The sequence below is a fragment of the Drosophila subobscura genome, chromosome O (genome assembly GCF_008121235.1).
Source record: "Drosophila subobscura isolate 14011-0131.10 chromosome O, UCBerk_Dsub_1.0, whole genome shotgun sequence".
NCBI lineage: Eukaryota > Metazoa > Arthropoda > Insecta > Diptera > Drosophilidae > Drosophila > Drosophila subobscura.
The window spans coordinates 24,204,885-24,227,000 of record NC_048533.1 but is presented as its reverse complement, the minus strand read 5'-3'; the positions used below and the strand labels follow the sequence as shown (position 1 = coordinate 24,227,000).

The 22,116-nt window shown below is 48.3% G+C and overlaps 2 protein-coding genes across 2 annotated transcripts; one reads left to right on the top strand and one right to left on the bottom strand.

Annotated features, from left to right (window-relative positions):
* Positions 1-16,203: 16,203 nt before the first annotated feature.
* Positions 16,204-19,155, top strand: LOC117899332 (the record flags this gene model as incomplete). The annotated part of the gene is made up of 2 exons (XM_034809268.1): positions 16,204-17,670; positions 19,137-19,155. Coding segments are annotated over exons 1-2 (1,443 nt in total), but the record flags the coding sequence as incomplete, so codon positions are not given.
* A 752-nt stretch (positions 19,156-19,907) lies between these two features.
* On the bottom strand, positions 19,908-21,030 carry LOC117899328. The gene has a single exon (XM_034809264.1). The coding sequence runs from the start codon at positions 21,028-21,030 to the stop codon at positions 19,978-19,980; it is 1,053 nt and encodes a 350-aa protein (XP_034665155.1). The 3' UTR covers positions 19,908-19,977.
* Positions 21,031-22,116: the final 1,086 nt, after the last annotated feature.

Genomic DNA, 22,116 nt, shown 5'->3' with positions numbered 1-22,116 from the left:
TTTAAGATTCGACTCCTTACAACAGATTTCATCAGCTCCTTTCAGTCTGATTGATTAGCGGGTATTAAATAGTCGAAATATCTGGGTTAGCCTCGCTGCTTGTTTTATTGCTATGTAGATGAGCCAGAGAGAGAGAGAGAGAAGGAGAGAGCAGGGTTGTGAGGAGAGAGCAGGGTTGTGCTGGTTGGGAATGTCATTAGGTGTGGGGCACGAGCCTGGACGAACTTTCGTGCACCCCTCCACATACGTGCCCCCGCCAGTGGCTGGCTGGCCCACAAAACAAGCGACTTAAACAGGACTTATGGTTATCTTCGCATTTTATGGATATTGCGTTGCGACTGTGTTGCACGAGGTGGGGCAGGCAGACGACGATGCCACAAAATAAATGAAGTTACTCCCAGCCATATGTTTGCCAAATGCCGTATGTAAATGTTGCACAGAAAACACTTTAATTTGGCCAGAGACAGTGGAAAGGGAGAGAAATGAGAGCCAAGAGCCGCGGCAAGGACATTCTAGACATTAACTTAATGGCGCGAATGGAGAAAAGCGAGAGTGGCAGTGGAGAAAGCAATGGAATTACTCGCTGAACTTGACGCAAATCAAGGGAAAATCAACTGCAGATGAGGCATCAGCCGCTGAGGAATGCTGCGCCGCAATGGAAGAAATTTCGTTTGCAGCCAAAAATAAAATGCGGCCCTGCAGCGAGAGTTAAGCCTACTTAAGCCCACGTTGCATGTTGCATGCAGCAGGCAGCAGTCAGCGGCAGTTGCAACTAAAACTGTTCCAGCACGGGACACGAGACATGGGGCACAGACACGGGTACGGGCACGGACACGGACACGATACGTTGCACCATTTGTCGTTGCAAGCTAAGCCCACTTAAGCCCTAAAAAACAGAGAGGAGAGAGAGAGCGGACAAAGACACTCGGAGCCGGAGCAGCGCAGACGTTTTTACATTTTTGGACTGTTGCCGTTCGATTTGACTTATGGGTTCGTTTGCTCGCCTGTCCGCTATTAATAGACGCGCGCCCTCGTAATCTGCTCATCATCAGTGCTCCAGAAGTCAGTCCAGTCTTCCTCTCACTCCAGTACTCCATGAGCGGAGACGATGATCAAGTGGAGTGGATTGCCTGGGATGGCAGGTTCCGCCGCAGAGATGACGGGATAATTATGAAGAGCTCTCCAACACCCAGTCCTGGTGCCGGTGCTGGTGCCTGTCCCATCCGATAATTGGCAGCAATTTCACGCCCTGCCAGCCCCACGCGACTCCTCCGCTCAATTGTTTCCTATGAAATACGATCGAATATCCACAAACAGACACAAATTTGGGTGATGCGGGGGGAGGAAGATTGGAGTTTCCTCTGCGATTTTTTTCAATTTTTGAGTGAAATTCAGCCGTGACGTGGAGCAAATCGCCCCGCGAACTGCCTCATTACTCCCATGAGTTGTGGACGGGAGTGTGGAGGCGTAATTAGAAGCCAACGGCTGCAGGGATTAGTCCAGGGATATTCAAATTCGGGGTGTCCCAGTGGCCCCCTTCTGTTTGCAGGGATAACAAACATAATATTAAAACATGTCAATATTTTTGTGAACAGCGTCGCTTGGAGACACGCTCCAGCGAGTGGAACGTGATCTCCGAGTAGATAGAATCTCTGCTGCCGGACTCCAGCCTAGCCCAGCCCAGTCACGGCTCGATGGCAGCTGCATGCACGGAATATCTAACCTAAGCCAGAGTTCCTGCCTCCGCTTCCCATTCCATTGAAGGCATTTCCACACCAAAGATACAATCGTACATTCAAGACATTCTCAGCTAAAAATATATACTCGTACTCGTATATGCGAACCATTCCCAGCCGAGCCAAAGATACACTTGAAAAATATGTATCTTTAAGGTTCGCAAGCCAATCCGGGGGGAGGAGCAGGACTCGAGTGCTCCCCCATTAAAATGCCGTTGTGTGCGCCATTTTGCCGGTGTTCTGTTCTGTTCTTTTCACCCCTTCCCGAGCATGGAACCACCACCAACGAAGAACAGGGTCTCCACTCCAGGGCTCCCCCTTTAATTATGATTCAGTGCACACAAACTTTTGTTGCGTGCCACTCGCTTTGTGTCCTGGTTGTTGTTGTTGTTGCTGTTGCTGTTGTCTTTGCTGTTGCTGTTGCTTTTGCCTTTGCTGTTGTTGTGCGCCTTGTGCTAACTTTTCAATTCCTAATTATAATTAGAGAATCGGTTGTGTTCATAAATATTAAAAAGGGTCGTCCTACGCCGCCATCCCTTGCCTGCTGCTCCAGCTCCTCCTGCTGCTCCTGCTGGATGGCTGGTGCTGCCAACGACATTGCATGAATAATTAACTCGAGTCGTTTTAAGGGACACGACACCAGGCAAACGGCGGTGCAGAACGGGGTGTAGGGGGTGTGGGCTCCATCTCCTGGCATGCGCCATTTTGTTGTGTGCTTGTGCTTGGCCAAGAGAAATTCCAAGCGACTCTCTCTAATGGAACAACAGTAGCAACAAGATAACTTCCTCTAAAGAAGAATGTTGGCGGGGCATGGTATGCGTGTAACAGTCGGAGGAGTAACGGCGACATGTCATGAATTTATGAATTTTTGCATTTTTAATGTAATTTGGTCCACGCCACGCAGCTTTCTGCGAAGAGAATGGAATGAAATGTTCTGGGTGCTACAAGGAAAATAAACGTTGGAACAGTTGCTTCGCGAATCAGTACTGAGGATCCTATGACGATTCGTCAATCTACGATATTACGATATTATTTGGCTGATCTTATAATATCTGAATTAAAAATCGCATAGAATTATGGTCACAAAAACAAGGGTTAGCCAAAACATTAAGCACTTGTTAATTGGCTTAGATTTAGCTTATTTTAAAGGTGGATTCAAAGTGGCCAAGAAATTTGAGGTATAATTCAAGTTTCGCGCCAAAGAAGTAGTTCCTTTATTTTGAGGAACCAGTGAACCGAACGAACCGAACTGAACTGCTCCTAACAGCACAAGCATTAACATTTCTGGTTGACATAGCGCCATTAGACGCTTTTTTACAGAACTAACTGAACAGCAACCTAGCGGCTTCTAATTGCAACTGGCAGCCCATCGCCACCTAGCGGCTGTGTTGAACCAACAATATATGGATGCGCCACCTAGCGTTCGGTAGATTTGCTAGATGTCGCTCAAGTAAAATAAAATGTATGAAAACAAGTTGACATTTCAAAAGAAATAAGTTAAAAAGAAGCGAAAAACAGTTTATTTATAAGTATATCAAATATATATAATAATTAAATTTGTATTGTATTTATGTTTGTATGTATAATTTTAATTATATTAAAACTATATTAAAACTGTTATAAAACTAATCAAGTATACCGCCTGACAAGCTATCAAAATGGATTAAATGTGTACAGACCCGTTGTAAAATAGTGGATAACTATTCCATTACATTTAAGTAGCTTCCATTTCAGTATTAGTATAAGATTAGTCTTCAATTCAAGGGATAACATTTGTGATTGCTTGCGGGTCAGTTAATGCATTAAAGCCTGAAGCTATCTGTTTCTGGGTTCATCTGTAACTCCACTCCCAGGCGATGGTTTAATTATATGCAAATGAAAGGTATCCGTTTAAGATGACCCTCAATGAACCAAAGCACTTGCTTGTTTAGGCAAGTTCAATCCTCGCGTCACTTCATCTTCATTTCTGTGGCAGAGTGCAGCAATAGCTGCCCTCGTCGATGGGGAAAGCTTCTCGAATGCAGGAATGCAAAAACACGAAATTAATGACACACCGAGCAGACAACCACATGAGACCCATAAACCAATAACCAAGAGTAACCCGAAAGTTAGCAAGCAAGCACATACACACACACACACACACAAAGACATAGATGCAGGAGTAGGGACAGAGGGTAGAGGGCAGAGTCAGAAGCCGGATGGGGCATGCAGCAAGAAGGACAACGCATTGGCATTGGCATGCAGTTGGCAAAGTGAAACTAAAGCTACATGATACACATATCTACTCGTACAGGGGTCCGACACCAGCCCCAGCACCGAGACCAGCACCTGGCCAGATCAGGGTCATAATCCGCTGCCCAGAAAAAGAAGAGCAGCCAACAGCACAATCAACTTCGACTGTGCCCCCGCTCTCATTCCATCAAGTTGGGAGGGCAGGAGGTGGATTCGGATTGGTATCTGGGTCCACGACAGGTGTATAGTTTTGGCGTTGACGCTGGCTTTGGCTTTGGCTGTGGGTTCAGGTTCGCCCTGACCACAAATCGTACGCTAAAACCCATTTTGGCTTGCCTTTTGTGGAAGCGGAGGGTTGGTGGCAGGGAGCGGCATCAAATTAGATTTCAACGGAGGTTACAGACTCTCTCTCTCTCTCTCTCGCTCTTCCTATGGTATCTTCTCCCTGCTGGTGTCTTTCCCGTAGCATTTGGCCACTCAAAAGGAGGAGGCAAGTGGCAAAAGGCCAAGCAAAAAGCCTTGCCTGCGGGCCCCCAAAAATCTAAAGTGACACTGGCAGGCATCGCCTCGCATCGCAACGCAACGCAGTCGAAACATTTTAAAAGCATCTTCATCATAAATCTGCAGAATGAAAAACGATGCATGCCACACACGTACCCATGTGCCCGTGCCCGTGCCCGTACCCGTTCCCGAGCAGGAGGAGTACAAATTTAGTTACATATTTTGCTTGTTTGCTTTCTCCTTTTGCTGCCACTCCTCGTGGCAAGGCAAATGCAACGCAAACGCAAAGGCAAACCCAAAGTGATATTGTCCCCTGGTGGCTTAACTTGTCATGCGACTGTGGCTGGGGCTGGAAAGACCTTTTTGCATTTGGGGGCAGTAGCAGCAGCAGCACTAACACACTAACACAGTTACGAGTACACAGAGTACAGAGTCCAGAGAGTGTGGAACTCCCTTGCAGAGGCCACATTTTATGAATTATTCAAAATGATCATAATAAATTACTGCAGTCCTTTGCAGGAGCTCGAACCGGAAAGTGGCTCCCCTTTATCGCCTGCCATACTTTTTCGTTTCCTGGGTGCACTTTTCGTTAAAATGTTTTATCGTCTTACAGCAGCTCAGTCCCGGTGGCATGCAACACAGGGAGTGCCATTCCTCCTTGTGGTAGAGTGAGCGTCGCCATCCCTGGGTTATTATCACAACTTTGTCCATCGATGTGGGGCCAAGATTTCTGATGAAACTCAAACAGATACGAGTACTCCATGACCACAAGGTAGCTGTGTGTGTATAAGACTGAGCTCTGGCTGAGCTGAAGCTGGGAGCTGTAAGCTTGAGATATGCTAAATGAATCATGCTGATGGCTCGGTGAAAGCTGAAAGTTTCGCTCATTAAGTCCTTGAACAATGAAACGCCACCTCCAGCAGGCACCAGGCAAAGTGCTCGTCGAAGTAGTTGCTGCTTGAGAAAACAGAACTTTCCGAGCAAGATAAATCAATTTCTTGGCTGGAGTCCAGGGCACAATGAATGCTGCCTGTCTGCCAGCCTGCTGCCTGCCTAAAAACAAAGCCCTTCTTCATCTTCATCTTCAGTTCTGTTTATTTGTTTGCCACTAAGCAAAGCTTCAAACTTTGGCGTCGAGGCGAGAGCACCTGGAGAGCTAGGCTGCTGCATGGTGGATGCTATGAGCATGTGCCCCATCGAGGGCATCCCGAAATGGCTTAAGTGAATGCTCCACCGATGCTGGATGCTGGATGCTGTAGGAGAAACTGGCGCATTGATTGATTATCGACACAGTTTGGCACTCAAAATTCCCCAAAACTCCAGCATTGAGTGATGATGATGAGGCCACTGGGTAAGTTGTGACTGCCTGGGGCCTATTCATGGTAATGCCAATGGCCATGCTCCAGCGAATGCAATCACAGTTCGTACCTAAAGCCTTGTCCACTTTCCAACACCACCTACCGGCAATTCCTTTGCTGACTCCTTTGATGCGGGCTGGGCCTCAGTCCACACGCTGGTCTCGGCTCAATGCACAAGCCAGTTGGCGGAGCCACATTCGGCACAACAGGAACTGGCATTGCAAAATGTTCTGGTCCGTTTCTTTGACATTTGAGCCTAGATATTTGTTGGCTTGCTGCCAATCGAGCGACGATCTTGAATCGTTCATCCACAGCTGAAAAGGCTTATGGTGTGGGTTGTGGTGCTTCAATTATCGCCTCAAAGTGAACTGATTCTCTCTGTCTAATTGATTGTGGCTTCAGTGGCCATTTAGACTGCTGCCAGGATGCATCCAACAGGAAGCACAACAGGCGGCATCCGGGGCACGCCTAATTAGAGCCGATTAATGAGGCAGGGCAGCCGGTGGGACTCCATTGTTCCTCAGCCATAGCCATTTGCCGTTTTCTATTGTATACGCATTTCGAGTAATTAGTTGCACTCTCGCACTCACACACACGCACACTCACACTCACACGCACACACACTTGCAGACAGAGAGCCCTCTCGGACAGCCGTGCAAGGCTCTTATGTGAAACAAATTGTGTCCTTGCCGCTGCCGGAGCCCATTGTCTGGAGTCGGGGAATACAAATGTACAGATGTACCTTGCTGGTATGTTGGGGCATTAAAAAATTAGTCCATTTGTGTGTGTGCGTGTGTTCGTGTGGCAGACGGGTCTTAAGAAATCAAAAAGGATTACATTCCGATTTAAGCCAGGGCCAGCCAAGGCGCCAGACGGCCCGCAGCAACAGGTAGCCAAAGGAGCAACAAAAGGCTCAGTTGGGGCTGGATTTCTTTGGAACCCTTCTGCCCGACCCTCGCCGAACTAAATTAAAAGCAAATGAAATAACCTTCATCTGGTTAATAGAAGGTCCTGCCCTGGTCCTTTGTGGCGGCGGCCATTGTTGGGATTTACAAAAGGGAAACTCGATTAATGCAGGCGCCAAAAATTGGACGCACCTCGGGGCGGTTCGCTCGTCAGGATTTGGGCTCGCCCACTGTGGGTATGCGTGTGTGGAGGGAGGAGGAAAACTTCACCAGATTGATATGGCCAGCACGTCAAACTGAAATTAGTTTAGGTTCTTGGCTCTCGAGAAGAGAATCTCATTAGTGTGTCACAAAAGATACTCCGAATTTCGCCTCTACTTTTTTAGGGACTCTAAACCTACTTTTGGAAAATGCCTCCCCTCGTATCCCATTTATTGCCAATAACGTCTCCCGCATATCTTAATTATTAAGTACACTATATTGCAGATAGAGAATATCAACAGCCATCGTTGATGGCATCGGCACTCATCTCGTTAGCATTCCCTCACCTTCTGCAGTTGCGTCATTAACGTCTCCCCTGATGGCTGCATTATTCAGTAAACTCTATTAACATTTACGGACGCTGCGATGCCCGGCACTGCCCTGGGGACGCTGACGGTGATGCTGATGGTAAATGTTTAACGAAGTTTCCTTTGGAAAACTATAAAGCTCAATTAATAACAATTTGGTGACCAAACTTTTTTCCAAACTGGGTTCATTCTTTCAGCAGCTGAGACCAGATGATTATGAGGAGGAGGGGGAGGAGAAGCTGCTGCTCCTGAAGTCTCCTCCATCTTCATCTTCATCTAGTGGAGCGCATGAAATTTTATGTTTTATAGGTGAGCGAGCAGCACAGCAGGAGAGCGAAAAGTAGGGCCCGTGCTGTCCCGGCAGTTTGCTGCTGCTGTTGCTGCTGCTTCTACTTCGATCTACCTTTGTATTTTATTATGCCACTGGGAGCCATACGGCAAAAAAAGTAAAAGCCATTTAAAAGCCGAAACTTTTGCAGGCCCACTCCAACATGACACCAGAAAGTGGGTGGCCACTCCTGCCACTGCCACTGCCACCGCCACTCTGACAGACCACACCCTGACCCCTGCTCCCGCATAACCACTCTGAATGTGGGTTGACGCTTTGTATCCTCGTGCAGCAGCAGCAAAAGTTTCAAGTAAGGCGCACACTTCCGTATTTATGGCAAATTTCAGCGCTGGACTTTTGTTTTGTTGCAGCTCTGGCTCTCTCTGTCGCACTCTCTCGATGCATTAAGCCGCAAACAACATGGCAAGAAGGTCGGGAGGGGGCAGACAACTCCGTCCTGACTCATTTCGCATTCCGCGAGTGTCTGTCCGCCGTTTTGCTGTTTGTTTTGCTGGCAGCTTTCAAGTCAGCGGCATAACTCTGCACTTGAGTGCACTCTGGGGCCAGATCTGCTGCCTCTCTGCCAGCCAATCCGGATACCCGATACCCCGATGCCCCATCCGAGTCACGTACATTTCAATTACACTGGCTGCTCCGCTGACTGCTCGCCCGCTCTCGTGTAACTAAATCAATAATCCATAATTTATTCCGCGCAATTAAGCCGACCATAGACGTTGTTGCTGCATAATTACAAACGAGAATTGTGAGCCACTGAAAAAATCATGAGCAGTAATTGATTTACTCATATTAATGCATGTGCACACATTTTACACCCTAGACAGGATGGCACTGTGATTATGTGGAGATGTTTGCAAGGCAATGGATTGTACTCTCTGTTTGGCATTCATCAAACTTCCATAGCTCCATCTAAAGTGATTCATCAAGGGTATTTAAAGCACCCATCGATGCACCAAACTATTCTCTCTCCCCTATTTATACTCATTTCCTGATGAATGGTTGATGTAGCAATTAAAGACATTAAAAATATTTGCCGCCTCAATGGATGCTTTGTATAATTCAGATGGGGAGAGTGCTGCTGATAAGGGAGGGTCCTTCCCTCCCACTTGGTGGGAGGATGGTGTGCTGCCTGAGCAGAAGTTTTCATCAAGGGATTGCAATGTCAAATACACATAATTGAATTTGGTTTGCTTTGAATGCTGCGACGGAGCCGCAATCTAATTATGTTTGTGTGTGGATAACATAATCCAGGCGGGTTTGCTTCTCCTTCACTCGCCTCCATTATATGTATCCTGAATCCGCGAAGAAGCAGCTACTCGCAAAAGGCAGGACAGAGTCGAACAGAGCAGAGCACATTATATGCTGTGGCACTTTTTAAAATTGACTGCCAGAGGGGTGAGTGGGCGGAGTAGATATCTTTTGTGGCTGCGGCAGACAAATGCTTTTAAGAGCAGCACAAATTTCGCCAAAGGACATGTGTCCTTTCTTGTCCCGGCCACTTTCGATTTTCCGGCATTAGCCAAAAGGGAAAGCAAGCAGAAAAGAACGTGGCTATAGCACTGGCATGTGGCATGTAGCATGGGGCAAAGCTCGCTCCGAAAACTTGTTTTCGCTTGGGCAAGGCGAAGGCGTTCAACATTCTCTCAAGTCGGCCACTTTCGTACGTATGACAGGACATTTCATTGTGGCAACAATGTTGCTTTTATTGTAGTACTCGGACTCGGACTTGGACTCGGACTTTTCTTGCCACTTGCCACTTGGCAGCTGTGTGCCACAAAAGTTTGCTGGAGCGCCGACCGGGCGTGCTAAATATTTTTGTGTGTGTCATTTGGGCGGCAACAAAGGGGCTGAAATAACTTCAAATGCATTAAAATAATTTAAGTACCATTTTGTGCAGTGGTCAAGGCTAAGCAAACATTAAATAAAGTGGAACGTCGAGTGGTCGATCTGTGAATACTCTTTACGGGTCACGTTTCCCCCTAGAGAACTGAATTGATAGATGGATTTACCATCTGGGATGGCTGCTATACCGTCTCAATACTTATTTCACTCTCCTCTTGCATACATCGCAGCTTCCAGCCTCCTTCAATTCTATAACAATGCAAACATCACGTATACGCAACGTGCACCGGGAAGGCGTTCAAGTGCAGCTCGCATGTTTGCTTGTAGTCGAGCAGCGGCAGCAGCAGCTCGAGCATGTCACGCTAACCGAGTTGTGACCTTTTTTAAAGCCTCCGCTGCTGCTGCCATGGCCCTCTGCAATTTAGCAAGCACTTCCGTTGTCGTTGGCGTTGTCGTTGTCGGGTATGTGCACGAGCACGGGCAGAGGCACCACCAACACGCACCTCAAACGGGAGGCGTAAATGTTTTGCAGTGCGCCTGGATGCCTCCGTCTCCCTTTGACGCATGCCGCACTGCCATGCTGTGGCTCTGCAACAAAGCAAAGCCAGTGAAGTACTCTGCATTCCCTTGCCAGCATCTCTTCTTCTCAGGCACAGGCACAGACTCAGACGCTGACTCAGATTCCGACTCTATTCTGTTGTTGTGCTCTGTCTGTGGCTGTTCATGCGGCTCACTAGGTTGCATTCTTTTAGTCACCTATTTGGCTCCTTCTCTGGCTGTGGAAAGTCTTGCTTTTTGCTGAAGAGCCATTTGTTCATCTGGGATCATCTAGAGTTGCTACAAAGTGAACATCGTTCGAACGGAGTGGCAACAGCAGCAGCAAGTCTGAGAAGTTGCTTTTGCCCTAGCCTATGGTGAGTGCCTCACCACATTGCCATACGGCCTGCCCCCTCGTCTTCTCCTGGAAAATGCTTATATCGCTTCTGTTTTACATTTCGCTTACAAAGTAACAAAGTTGAGGTTATCTGGGTTGAGGGCTGCTCTTCTTTTACGAGTTTCAGTTGTTTTCTGTTTTCTACTGGAATTTGCATGTCTGTTCGTTGACATTGTCCTCTGTTGCAGCTGCTCCTGCTCCTTCTGCTGCTGCTGCTTCTTTGTCAGTTTCTTATTTATGTATCTATTGTCCGAGAGCTCTAGCTGCTCCTGCGGTTGCTGCGGTTGTGGAACTGCGGTCCAAATCCCCGGATCACCCGACGACTCATTACAATGAAGTGCAGCCACAGCCACAGCCACAGAAAGAGCCGCACGAGCGGAATACCGAAAAACAATCGCAAGCGGGGCACATTAAATGCAGTTCACGCTGTGCTTGGTAATGAGCCACTTGCGGATGGACCCATCCCATCGCATCCAGCGTTTATCTCTAACTTTCCACATTTTCACATTTATAATGCTAATTCAGCAAGTTGATTACAGCAGCCGGAACGGAACGCAACGGAGGCGAGTGACCAGGATGCCGGATGATAAAATACAACATTGTGCACCGGAAATGGAACAAAAAGCTGCCAAACAGCGCACCTCCAGAGACAGAGGTTGTAGGGCGATGGCTAGATAGGTTTGGGACTGGGACTGGGATTCGTTATGGTTATGACCGAGAAATGCGCTTTAATGTGCATTTTGGTGGCAATTAGGTGCGCATCAGCATCAGTCGTTTCTGAAGCACTTTGCCAGCAATCTCCTCCTGGATGCCACTCATAATTTGCTCTGCCGAAATTGCCAGCAAATTTAGTAGCCAGAAACGACGGACAGTTGCTTTTATTTCTTCTGTTTGCCAGCAAACTTTGTGACTGCCCTGAGGCAGTACATATGTTGGCTAGCTTAATGGAGTGTTCCCAACTTGAAGTCATACAACGATTCATGCAGAACCCCAGGGGCATTTCCGTAGCTCTGGCTTTTCGCTTTTCAATTATTGTATTCCAAAGGAAAATCCCCTTGTTTGCATAAAACCTTGTTGGCCATCGGAGCTTCGCTCAATTATTTAGGTGGCGAATTCGTTTCCGGGAACATATGCAGCAGGCAAAAGCCTGGTTTGTTTGCATTTCAAATTTGGCGTGCTGCATAATTTACAATTTGGATCCATCAGCGCCGCCTGTGGATGTTGTTGGGGCTGCGGCTGCATGTTTGTGTGCTGCTAGCTCCTAATATTTCTCTATTGCCAACAGTTACAACGACTGGCAGTTGCATCTGCCTGTACATTCCACCTCTATCCGAATGCCAGTTGTACGTTGCATTTTTCATGTTTAATTTCTGTTAGTGCCGACTGCCTGCCGATGCTGCTGCCAACTGTAGCATGCGAACATACCTTTTGGCGCCCATCCACACATACACACATTCTCTCTCTCACTCTTTCTCTCTCTCTCTCTCTCTCTCTCTCTCTCTCTCTCTCTCTCTCTCTCTCGCACGTATTAGTGTTTCTTTCTGCTATCTGCGCGGGTGTGTGTGCAAGTGTTTGTTCGGCAATTGTTTAGAGTGTGTGTGTGTGGTGGTCCTTTATTTGCCACGGTCGTGTCAGTTTGACGCTGCTGTCAATTGCCCCAAAACTATGCTCTAGCATTTCGTATGCCCTTGGTGATTCCACAGTACCCGGGTACATCGTTGCTCTCGTTGTAGTTGTTCCTGCCGTTTAGGTGTTGGTGTTGGTGTAGGTGTCGTTGGAGTTGTTGCTCTGTCTCAATTGGCTCAAAACTCTGTGTACGCTGGAACATTTGGTATGCCCTTGGTGATTCGCAGTACGCGCAGTGCTGTAGCTGCCGTGTGGATGTAAATGTAGCTGGAGTTGTGTTTTTAGTTGTTATATCTGCTTGCTGCTTTGTCGTTTTAGTTGTTGTTGGGTGCTGGTGTGCTTTGTAATTAATAACAATTATCATTTAATTGGGTAAAACTATGCTCAAACTACCACGCTCGTATGCCCTTGGTTATTATATGCCAGAGTATGGTGGTTACTCTCCAAACTAAATAAAAGGTGCTTTTATTTTCACCAACATAAAAAAAATCACTGAAAAATTTTGAAAATTTGATACCTTCGCAGTTGGCACCTGAAAGGGAAGCTCTCCTAATTGGTGCCAACTTTCGCCGACACCTCAACACTTGAACCAGGCATGGACTGACTCTCTGCTTGACTGTGACTCTGTGTCCGAGTACATGGATAGTTTTTCCATCTCGAATGCTCCTTTCACAATTGTGTGTGCAAAATGTTTATGGAAACTTTTGTAAATGGAAGAGTTGAGCTTCAAATGAAATGGGTCTTTGAAAAGTTTTCCCCTGACCTACTTACCAGGTAGTTACCTTTTTAACCCATTCAAATATGAATATGGTCGGCTGGTCGTTTGCTTGTTGGCTGGTTTCCCACTGGACAAACCACATGCCAGAAAATACTTTGCCACAATACGAGCAACCCTCGAAGAGGGCTGCCAAAGCCAAGACCCCCCAAAACTCCACTCAAGTGATATTGGTCCTGCCAAAAATATTGTACGAGTACACAGACAATACGAGTACGAGTATAAATAAGCAAGCATGACTTGCCTTTAAGTGAAATTCAATAACGCATAAAATACCAAGTCACAAAAAGCTCCCCACACACACAGAGAGTCTTTACCCCTCAATTGAGTACGGATTGGGGTTGTGTGTTGGATGGTGATGGTGTGATAGTTCATGCTGCAGAGAGTGGGAATTTTGCATATTACAAATCATTTGTTTGGCTCAGCTGCATGGCCACAATTTGTATGTTGCCTAAGCTCCACTTCGAAATGTATTGGAGAAGGCTTCATAAATTCTGAATGCAGGAATGCATGAATTGCCATTTACTTTGGGGCTTGTGCGGAACGCGTTGCCATGCATTAAATCTTGGATAAATATGCAAAACACATTTGGCAACAACAAGCCGGAATGAAAAGTTTCGCCGCTTCCCCCATAAGTCAACAAGTCGTCAGAGGTTTTTGCCTAAGACAAATTAAATTTATAAACAAATGGCGCACATAGCAAACAGAAAAACAGAAGCAGAAGCTGGCAAAAAGTTCAGACCCGGGGTCCCATGGTGTTTTTTTGGGGTTTCTCGCATTACTCTCACACAGAAAAAATAACTGTTGAATGGCGACGGAGACGCAGGGGACGACCCTACAGCGCCTCAAAGTATGCTTTAAAAATGTTTCACTTAAGCAACCCTCCCCAATAAAAACAAAATGTGTACATGACAAACAAACATAAAGTTAGGAGCTCGTTAAAGAACGCCAAGGGGTAAAAAATATTCGCAGGAATACACGGAACAAGCTTTCACTCTTACAGGAGCAGCTTCAGCAGCATCCTTCTGTATCTGTATCTGCATCTGTTTTTCCCGTCTGTCTGTGTGAGTGTGTGTGTGTGGGAGTTTGTTGTATCTGAATAATGGTGAGTTGTCAAGATGGCTTCACTCTTCAGCGTTCACCCTTCTCCCACACACAAAAACACACACGTGCTAAGCACATCCAGCAACAGTTCTTTCTTCAATACCAATAAGGATCTGGTTCTAGTCCGGGTTGGACTGGTTCTGGTTTTGGTTTGGCCTCTGGCAATAGCAGCCATTCATTCTTAGATAAGTTAAGTGCGCCGCGAGCAACATCCTATGCATATTCGTACAAACAAACGTATATACACGTATTTTATAATCCCAACTCGAGTCGTACGGGGCTGAGGCTGAGGATGGAGCTGGGCGCACGTGATGCCATAAAGCCAGACAGCGAACGCCCACAAAACGACTTAGCCTAAGCCTGGCTTGCGGCATTTCCCAGCCTCAATGGAGGTCTCCTGCAGTACTGTGGTACGCGTATATGTACACGTACCTTCCTTCTCGTGGCACATCTAGGTGAAGTTGCTGATTCACTGGAGCGCAAATTGTTAAGGAAAACAGCGGACGCGTTCAGGCGCAAAAGACACGAAAATCTGATTTGGGAAAGGACCAAGCCGCAGACTTGGAGCCGCGCCGAGCAAAGGATGTGGCGGGAAGGCTGTTGAGTGTGTGTGTGTCTGTGTGTGTGTGTGTTTGTGGTCAGGAGGCGGACCATAAAAGTTTGGCTCGATGTGCATTTGTGGTAGCTTTAACCAGTGGAAATTTCATTAGAATTCGTGGGGGAAAAAAGTCAGCAAAGAAATTCCATTTCCAAGTGCGAGTAGAACGAATTGCAATTAAAACATGCATGATGGCAGCGAATTCCGTTAACACCGAGAAAAGACCAACCAAATCTCTGCGCTGTCAGGCCAAGCGCGTTTTTTTTAAAGTGTCCTTATTCAGGTGGGTATGGATAGATATTCGGATATTCGCATATTTTTTTCGGCTACATCAATAACGGATGAGCTGCCATAAATCTTGTGAAATTCATTCGATGTGTGTCCTGGCAGCCATTCGTGTCCTGATGGTTGGGTGCTGATGCCTGAACCTGTAGTGGTAAAAGCAAAGGTAAAAGTAATGGTAACTATAGCAATACCAACAGCCCCGCAGCCACGGTCACGCAATCCAAACTAAAAGGCTGGCAAAACACGAAAACTTGTCAAAGGCTTTCAGGCCCCCATGTACTCCTGCTGTGTCTGTGTCCTGGAGAACCACTTTAATTTCCCTGATATATGCCCGATGCGATAAGTTCACCTGACAATGGGAGCATATCTATTATTAACATCTAGCATCCGCCATGCCACGTCATGCTGGCGAAGGGGAAGAAAAGCCTACCCAAAATGAGAAGAAACACATGCCAATTGCCACATCAGCAGCAACCTCAGAGCCCGAAAAAGGTTGGGGAATGGAATGCAGGGCAGGAAGAGCAGGAGCCTAAGCCGGTCTGGGTCATTAACATAAAGAACTCTGCAGGCGTTGGGCACGTGTCCGCAGGACGGTGGGTGGAGGAGCACGGAAAACGGAAAAGGACCAAAAACTAGCCCGAAAGCTCTTCACTCACACAAACACAAGACAAAAGAGGACATGAGTGTGAAAGGAACCCCAACAAGATGGTAGCCAAAAGCGGTGCCCGAACCCGAACTGTCAACCCGTCGGCGCATAAATCATTTCGAGCTGCTTAGGAGCCGGCATCGGCATCGCCACCGAAATAGAACTGCAAAACAGGGGAAGGATCCCGATGTCGGCAAATGGAAAAACTGTCATTTTCCAAAGAATTTAATTGACAGTAGAAAGTCATAAATTATATGGCATATCAAAGACGAAGCCTCGCACACACAAGGAAACAGGAACGTGGACCCGAACCCAGACACAGAGACAGAGTGGAGCTAATTGTGAGGAACCTGCTCCACGGAAAGGACACACACGTGGGGAACACGTGTGAGTGCGAGCGTGCGTGAATGGACAAACATAGCGATTTGGTTTTGCTAATAAATTAATGATACACTCGTAGTGGTTCTCCACCCACCAAAATCTGTGCGCCACAAGAATAGAAGACAAACACTTAGGCGACAGTCGCACATGAGAAGCAATTTATAGCATTTTGGACGATGGCAGGACACCAGCAGCAGCCGTGTACAGGAGAGCAGGATAAAGGACAGGCGTCACTCGGACTGGCGCCAAATCATTTATCTTCGAGGGGTGGGAAAAACGTGAGCATAAGACAGTTTTGGCAAGCGCTGGGCAACACTTCAAACAGTTTAACAACACTGCAAAAATTCAGTTTCGAATTTCTTCGCTTAGTCTTCTTTTTGGTAAGACAAAATTGAAGCTCCTGCAATTATGAGTTTAACTTCCCGCCGTGGATCGGCCAGAAGTACGAGTCGCGATCCGCAAGGGCTTCAAACCCTGCGACAAATCCAGCAGAACCTGGGACCCAATGCCACTGGCAAGCTGGCTTGTGTGGAAGCTGGATGGTATCGTGACATATCTAACCCACAGATGGATGCCGCTCTGGCCTTGAAGGATGCGCTTCGCGATGACATGGAGCAGAGGACAACGCGCCGAACATGGCAGCTCGTGGAGGTCTTGGGGCTTCGCCCACGACCGTCCAGGAAGACGCTGGTCCTGCTGATGCGCATGAGTAGGGGCAACGACCTGGCCTTTCTCTGGTTTCTCATGGAGATGTGCTACAAGACGGAGGCCCACGGCCGAGCCTACGACATTAACGAGCAGATCATCATGTCGGCCATATTCTGGCTGGACCTTTACCCCACCCTCCAGGAACTGGAACGCGTGCTTCCGCTTCCTAATGCCTCCGAAAAAGACAGGGCCAATGCCACGGCCGAAACTGAGCCCCGGCGAAAGCAGAGTCGAAAAGTTCGCAAACATCGATCGGAGAGTGAGAACTGGAAGCCAAAGAAACCCGCCCAGATGGGTCCACTATCGCCGTACTTCCAGGAGCCGCCAGTCATCAAATCCTGGCATCCCACTCGAAACTTTTTCTCCCAGTTTCCCGCCAGTCCTGCTTTGTTGAGTAACATGCCCAAGGATAAGGGCACTGTCACTCGCACATCTCCGCTCTTGTCCCGCTGGTTTGGCGACTACGACCTCAGTGACTCGAACCGCATAACCCGGTCCATTCTCAATGAGGAGATACGCAATATAATCGCCTCCTTTAACGCTGCCCAGCTCCCTGCAAACGACGTGGAGTCCATGTGCACCCACCATCAGCGCATCAGCGAGATGGAGAAGTCACTGAAGGTCCAGCTGCAGGCCCTGAAGAAACAGCAGTGCGAGGAGCTGCTCTCCTCACCAAACCGAGCACAGGAGCGGCGACGAAAGAGGGTCATTTGCGAGCTGGAGCAGATGGTCGACTGCTGCCAGGCCCGGTTCCGCGAGATGGCAGCGAGGACGCGCCTCGCCTCGACCAGGAAGAAGCTCTACAGCTGCGCCAGCGGTGGTGTATCGGTGGATGGGAAAGTTTTGTGTCTGGGCAATCGATCTGGCGGAGGAGATGGCTGCTCAGAGCAGAAAAATGTGAGACTGCTAGAGGGAGAGAACCCCTTGATCCAGCACTGCTGCCCCGACTTCAAGCTGGAGAAGATGGATTGTGCGAATTGTGAGCTGTATGAGCCGGAGTTGAGTCTGCCGGAGCAGTGCAAGGGCATGAGCCTTGGACGCCCCAGCAGCTTGATGCAGTTTCTGAAGCTTTGCGACATCGAGGAGGAGAAGCTGAAAGAGGAGGAAAAGGAAAAAGCTCCTCCTCAGTCGCAAAGTTGCAGCGACAGCAAAAAGCTGTTTGAGTTCGGCGTACCAGGCGCTGAGGGATTCAAGTTCAACTATCGCCGGCTTTTTGGTCCCTCGAAGGCCACCCGATTGGATGAACAGAACTTGAGGCTGAAGGCGGCTTTTGCAAAAGCCCTGGACGAGGATTGCGAATTCCTGAATGCCACGCTCAATGGCGAGGAAGAAGCTTCCCTGGACGTCTTGGTGGACAGAGCCGCCAAGCGCGTGTTTGCCAGTGATACGAAGATCTTTCACGAGGAATACGAACGATTGTTGCGTCGCAAGTCAGAGCTCATTGCCGATCGTCGCCTGAATCTTGGCAATCAGCACTTCGACCCAGAGGATATACCACTGATGAAGAGAATACTCAGAATGGGACTCGACGTCGTCGCCAAGGATCGCCGCTATGTTCTGCCCACGCTGCCCAATGTTCACACCGTGCCGTACCTCATAGAGTGGATCTGCTCGCGCTATGGAAAGCGTTACTCCCAGGATGACCGGGAGCGCAGCTATGCACAAAACACTTTCCAGATGAGCATCCTCTATGACATCATGAAGTATCCGTTGGTGAAGCCGCCCAGCCAAATGCACACCAAACGACTGCGCTCCCACTCCAAGAACCTGCGAGAGCAACAGACGACGCTTTTCGTGGAAGCACTTATGTCGGTGGGACGCGTCTTCTTCTCCGCCATGCGTTCCCCGCTGTGCCACTCGCCGCCAGGAGACACTTTCTACGCGTACATGCCAGCCGCTTATCGCGACACGGCCTTCAGCATTAACAAGAATCTTTACCACTAGAATTTTTTGTTTTTGGTGCAGAGAAGAAACTAAGTAATGTGGAGGAGCCCTTTCTATTTGTTTTTTAAAAACTCAAAACCAGATAAGTTCTAAATGGAAGCAAGATTAAATTTTCAACGATTAAATACATTTATAAAGAAAAGATAAAACTTACTGGAAATATCCTACGCGTTTTGAGAATAAATCATAATTGTTGATAATAATAAAGAATATTCAAAAATGAAGATTGATTTCATAACACATGAAACGACATTGTAACTATGAATTAACTATGAATTGCCATTACTCTCCAACTTTAATTAGTGTCTGCATGGACACTGATTTGGTTTTCGATGTGGTCTTAGAGCCCCAAGAGGCCACTGGTACAGGTTCTGTAATGGTTAGTAAGCTCCTCCTGTTCCTTCTCCTGCAAGCTTTATTTAATTGAAACTGTTGGTATCTCTGCCAGCCGTTGCTCACATGTCCAGCAGGCTCCACCCTCTTCCTCTATGCAACATTGTTATGCATGGACGCATATCCGTTTCCGCTCTGGGCCATGCAGGCCCTGCGCATTGGTCAAGACTCGCCGGGGTGAGTCAAGACATACGAGACGAGCATTGCTGAATTATTAAAGCCGCATTTGCCTTGGCGAGCTCTCCCGTGTGATTTCTGCTCCTGCTCCTGCTGCTCCTCTGTGGCCCTGTGCTTACCTTCTGCGGCTGTTGTTTCAGGCCGTGGCGTGGCCATTTCTGCTTTCGTGTGTGGTGGGGCGTGGTAAAGCCAAATTGCGTTATCCGCCTGCCAAACGGCGTAAAGTCTGCTTATTAAAATATTAATTGAAAGTGGAAGTGGAAGCGCCGATAACTGGGCGCGGAACCGACGAGTGAACACCGAACAACGAGCAACGTGCACCCAACAGACGACCGACGAGTGACGACAGACAACAGAAAACCAAGAACCGACAACAATAGCGTCCATTTCCGTTTCCCTGTTCATGTCCCGAAAAGCAAACACTGGGGCTGCGCTGCTTTATCGCCCTCATAATTACGGCATAATGAAAATGCCAGACACGGGCAAATAAACGGCATCGACATCCCCCAGCATCCCAGCATCACCTGCAGACCACACACAGAGCAGAATGGAGGGTGGCCTCGTAAAGTCGTGCGGCAGATACAAAAATATCCAAGAATAACGCATAAAAATTGTGAGTGTTACGCCTCCTGGCTGGCTGTCCTCCCATTCCCACCACACACTCACACACCCCTCTGGCCAGGCATTAGGCATACGCCTAGTTGGGCCAGGTCCAGGCCGAGGCTGCCCGGCAATTTGGAAGACGCTGCTGCATCCATTGTTTTACGAGCCGTAAACATTAACAATTAGGCGGAGCAGAGAGAGAAAGGACCCGTCGAGCCGTTATGATTTTAACAACTTGCTTTAATTAGAAAAATACATTAGCATGCGCATTAGCCAAGACATGGAACATGGACTCTCCGTACTCAGGACTCGCCTCAGTTGCAGTGCTCCTGAACATTGTTGCTCAGGGGGAAGAAGAGGAAGTAGCCAAGTCCCGCGCCGAGCAGCACGGCGGCGCAGAGCCACACATTAAAGCTCATGAAGACGAGCATCAGCAGGAAGGAGATCAGCACCTGCAGCATGTGCAGAAAGGTCTGGGCAATGTGCAGCGGTGAGAGATACAAATCGCACGTGAGGGGCCTGCTCGGCTCCTGGTTCTCAACGGCCGGCAGGAGGCGGGTTGGTCCTGGCGGACCGGGTGGATGAACGTGCGAGTGAGCGTTGGATGCCGACACTCCTTGGGCGCTCGATGTGGACATTGCTTGGCCACCCATGCTGGGGTTACCTGATACTGCGAACCGCGGCCAGGCCCCAGACCCCGATGTGGCCCTTGGGTTTTGGGTGCTCGGTGCAGACATTGCTTGAGCGTCCGATGTTGTCGCAGAGCTGGCGACAGATATGTGTACGGTTTGATCACTTGATGAGGACATGGCCCGGTCATCCAATGTGGTCAGGGACTCACCACCCGATAGGTTTGTGGGCGGTGGTGCCGTCGATGGGGCCGGCGATGGTCGGCGCACTGGAGGAGGGCGATACACATATGCCTGAATGCCTTGGATCCTTGGCTGTGGCTGTAGCTGCATCTGTGGCTGAGGCTGTATCTGTGGAAGGTGCTGTGGCTGCCGCTGCGCATAGTAGTCGTAGTAATTGTAATGACGGTAACGGGGAGGATTGTAGTTGTCGCGGCCACCCTCTAAACGCCGTCTGCGCCTTCGAAACAGATATTCGCGGAAGTACTTGAGCGCCTCGTAGAGAACGGCCACCATGAAGATACACAGGCAGGAGACGGCCAACGCCAGTCGAGTGTCGCAGCGCCAGAACTTGAACAGGATAGTCTCCGTATAGCCACCGTGGAAGACCATGGACATGCCGCCATGATTCCCATCGTTGCGGTCAGTCAATGAGTGACCGAGATCATGGTGAGAGCGTATCGTGACGTCGTCATCCTGAAAATAGTCATCTCCACCGTGATTATGCCTTGGTCTCATAATGTCGTCACTTGCGATGGCTTGCAATTATTCAATGAATACAAATATTTTAATTTCTCCACAAACTCTAGAGGAAACAATTAGATATTGTATACAAATTGAAGTATATCGCAGTGAGCGATTCTGTTGAGTTTCCTATTCCAAGCTCAAAGAGGACTGTCCAAATAAATAACTTATGACTGTCACTGATTTATGTCTGTATGTTATGGGACTCCTCCGTACATATCTTACCAGCCCTCAATCCGGCGGGAAATCTACTTCAATTTGTCTGCAATTGATGGTACATGCTACGCCTCCTCCTCCGCTGTTTTTTTTCCTCCTCCACCACTCCACTAGATAGGCGTCAAATTCGCCGGATTCCACTGCCAATTCGCGCAAATCATTAACATAAATGGCATGTGGCCAGAGCTGTCTGCACTCCACGGGCTCCATGGACTCTACGGACGCCAAATCAATGCACTTGTGCCGTGGCCGAGCGAGACAAGCGGGAAAATGTGAAGCCGCTAATGGTAATGGGAATCATTTTTCATCCGACGAGATGCGGATGAGACGGACTCCTGGCATATTAATAAAGATTTAAGCGGGGCAGGCACCGAAATTAAGATCGCATCCGCGGCATCCACTGGAAATTGCTCACGAGTCCACCATTAGATTGTGTAATACTAAATATTAATCATATGCCGCGTGGTGTGCGCCGAGTTAATTTATGGGCCAGACGCTGATTGCCAAAGGGAACGGGATTTTTCAGCCAAAACGTGCTGCAATCTTTTGTTCGCATTTTTTAGAGTGTACGTGAAGACATGAAAGGGGGGCAGACATCCGCTGGTACAAGGACAGGGAAAACAAAATGAAGCCACTAGCTGTCGGAGGGAACGCCTCACTGACCGCCCATTAATGCTCCTCCTGTTCTGTTCCTGTTCCTGTTCCGTGCACGACGGATCCGGCACATTAATCATTTCGAATGCTTGCAGCAGCCATCGCAGCGTGCTTTTTCCGCTTTTTTCGCTCTTTTCGCAATTTCTGTTTTGTTTTTTCGACCAGAGCTCACACACAAAAAACAAAAGGAACACCCACGCGAGCCACAAC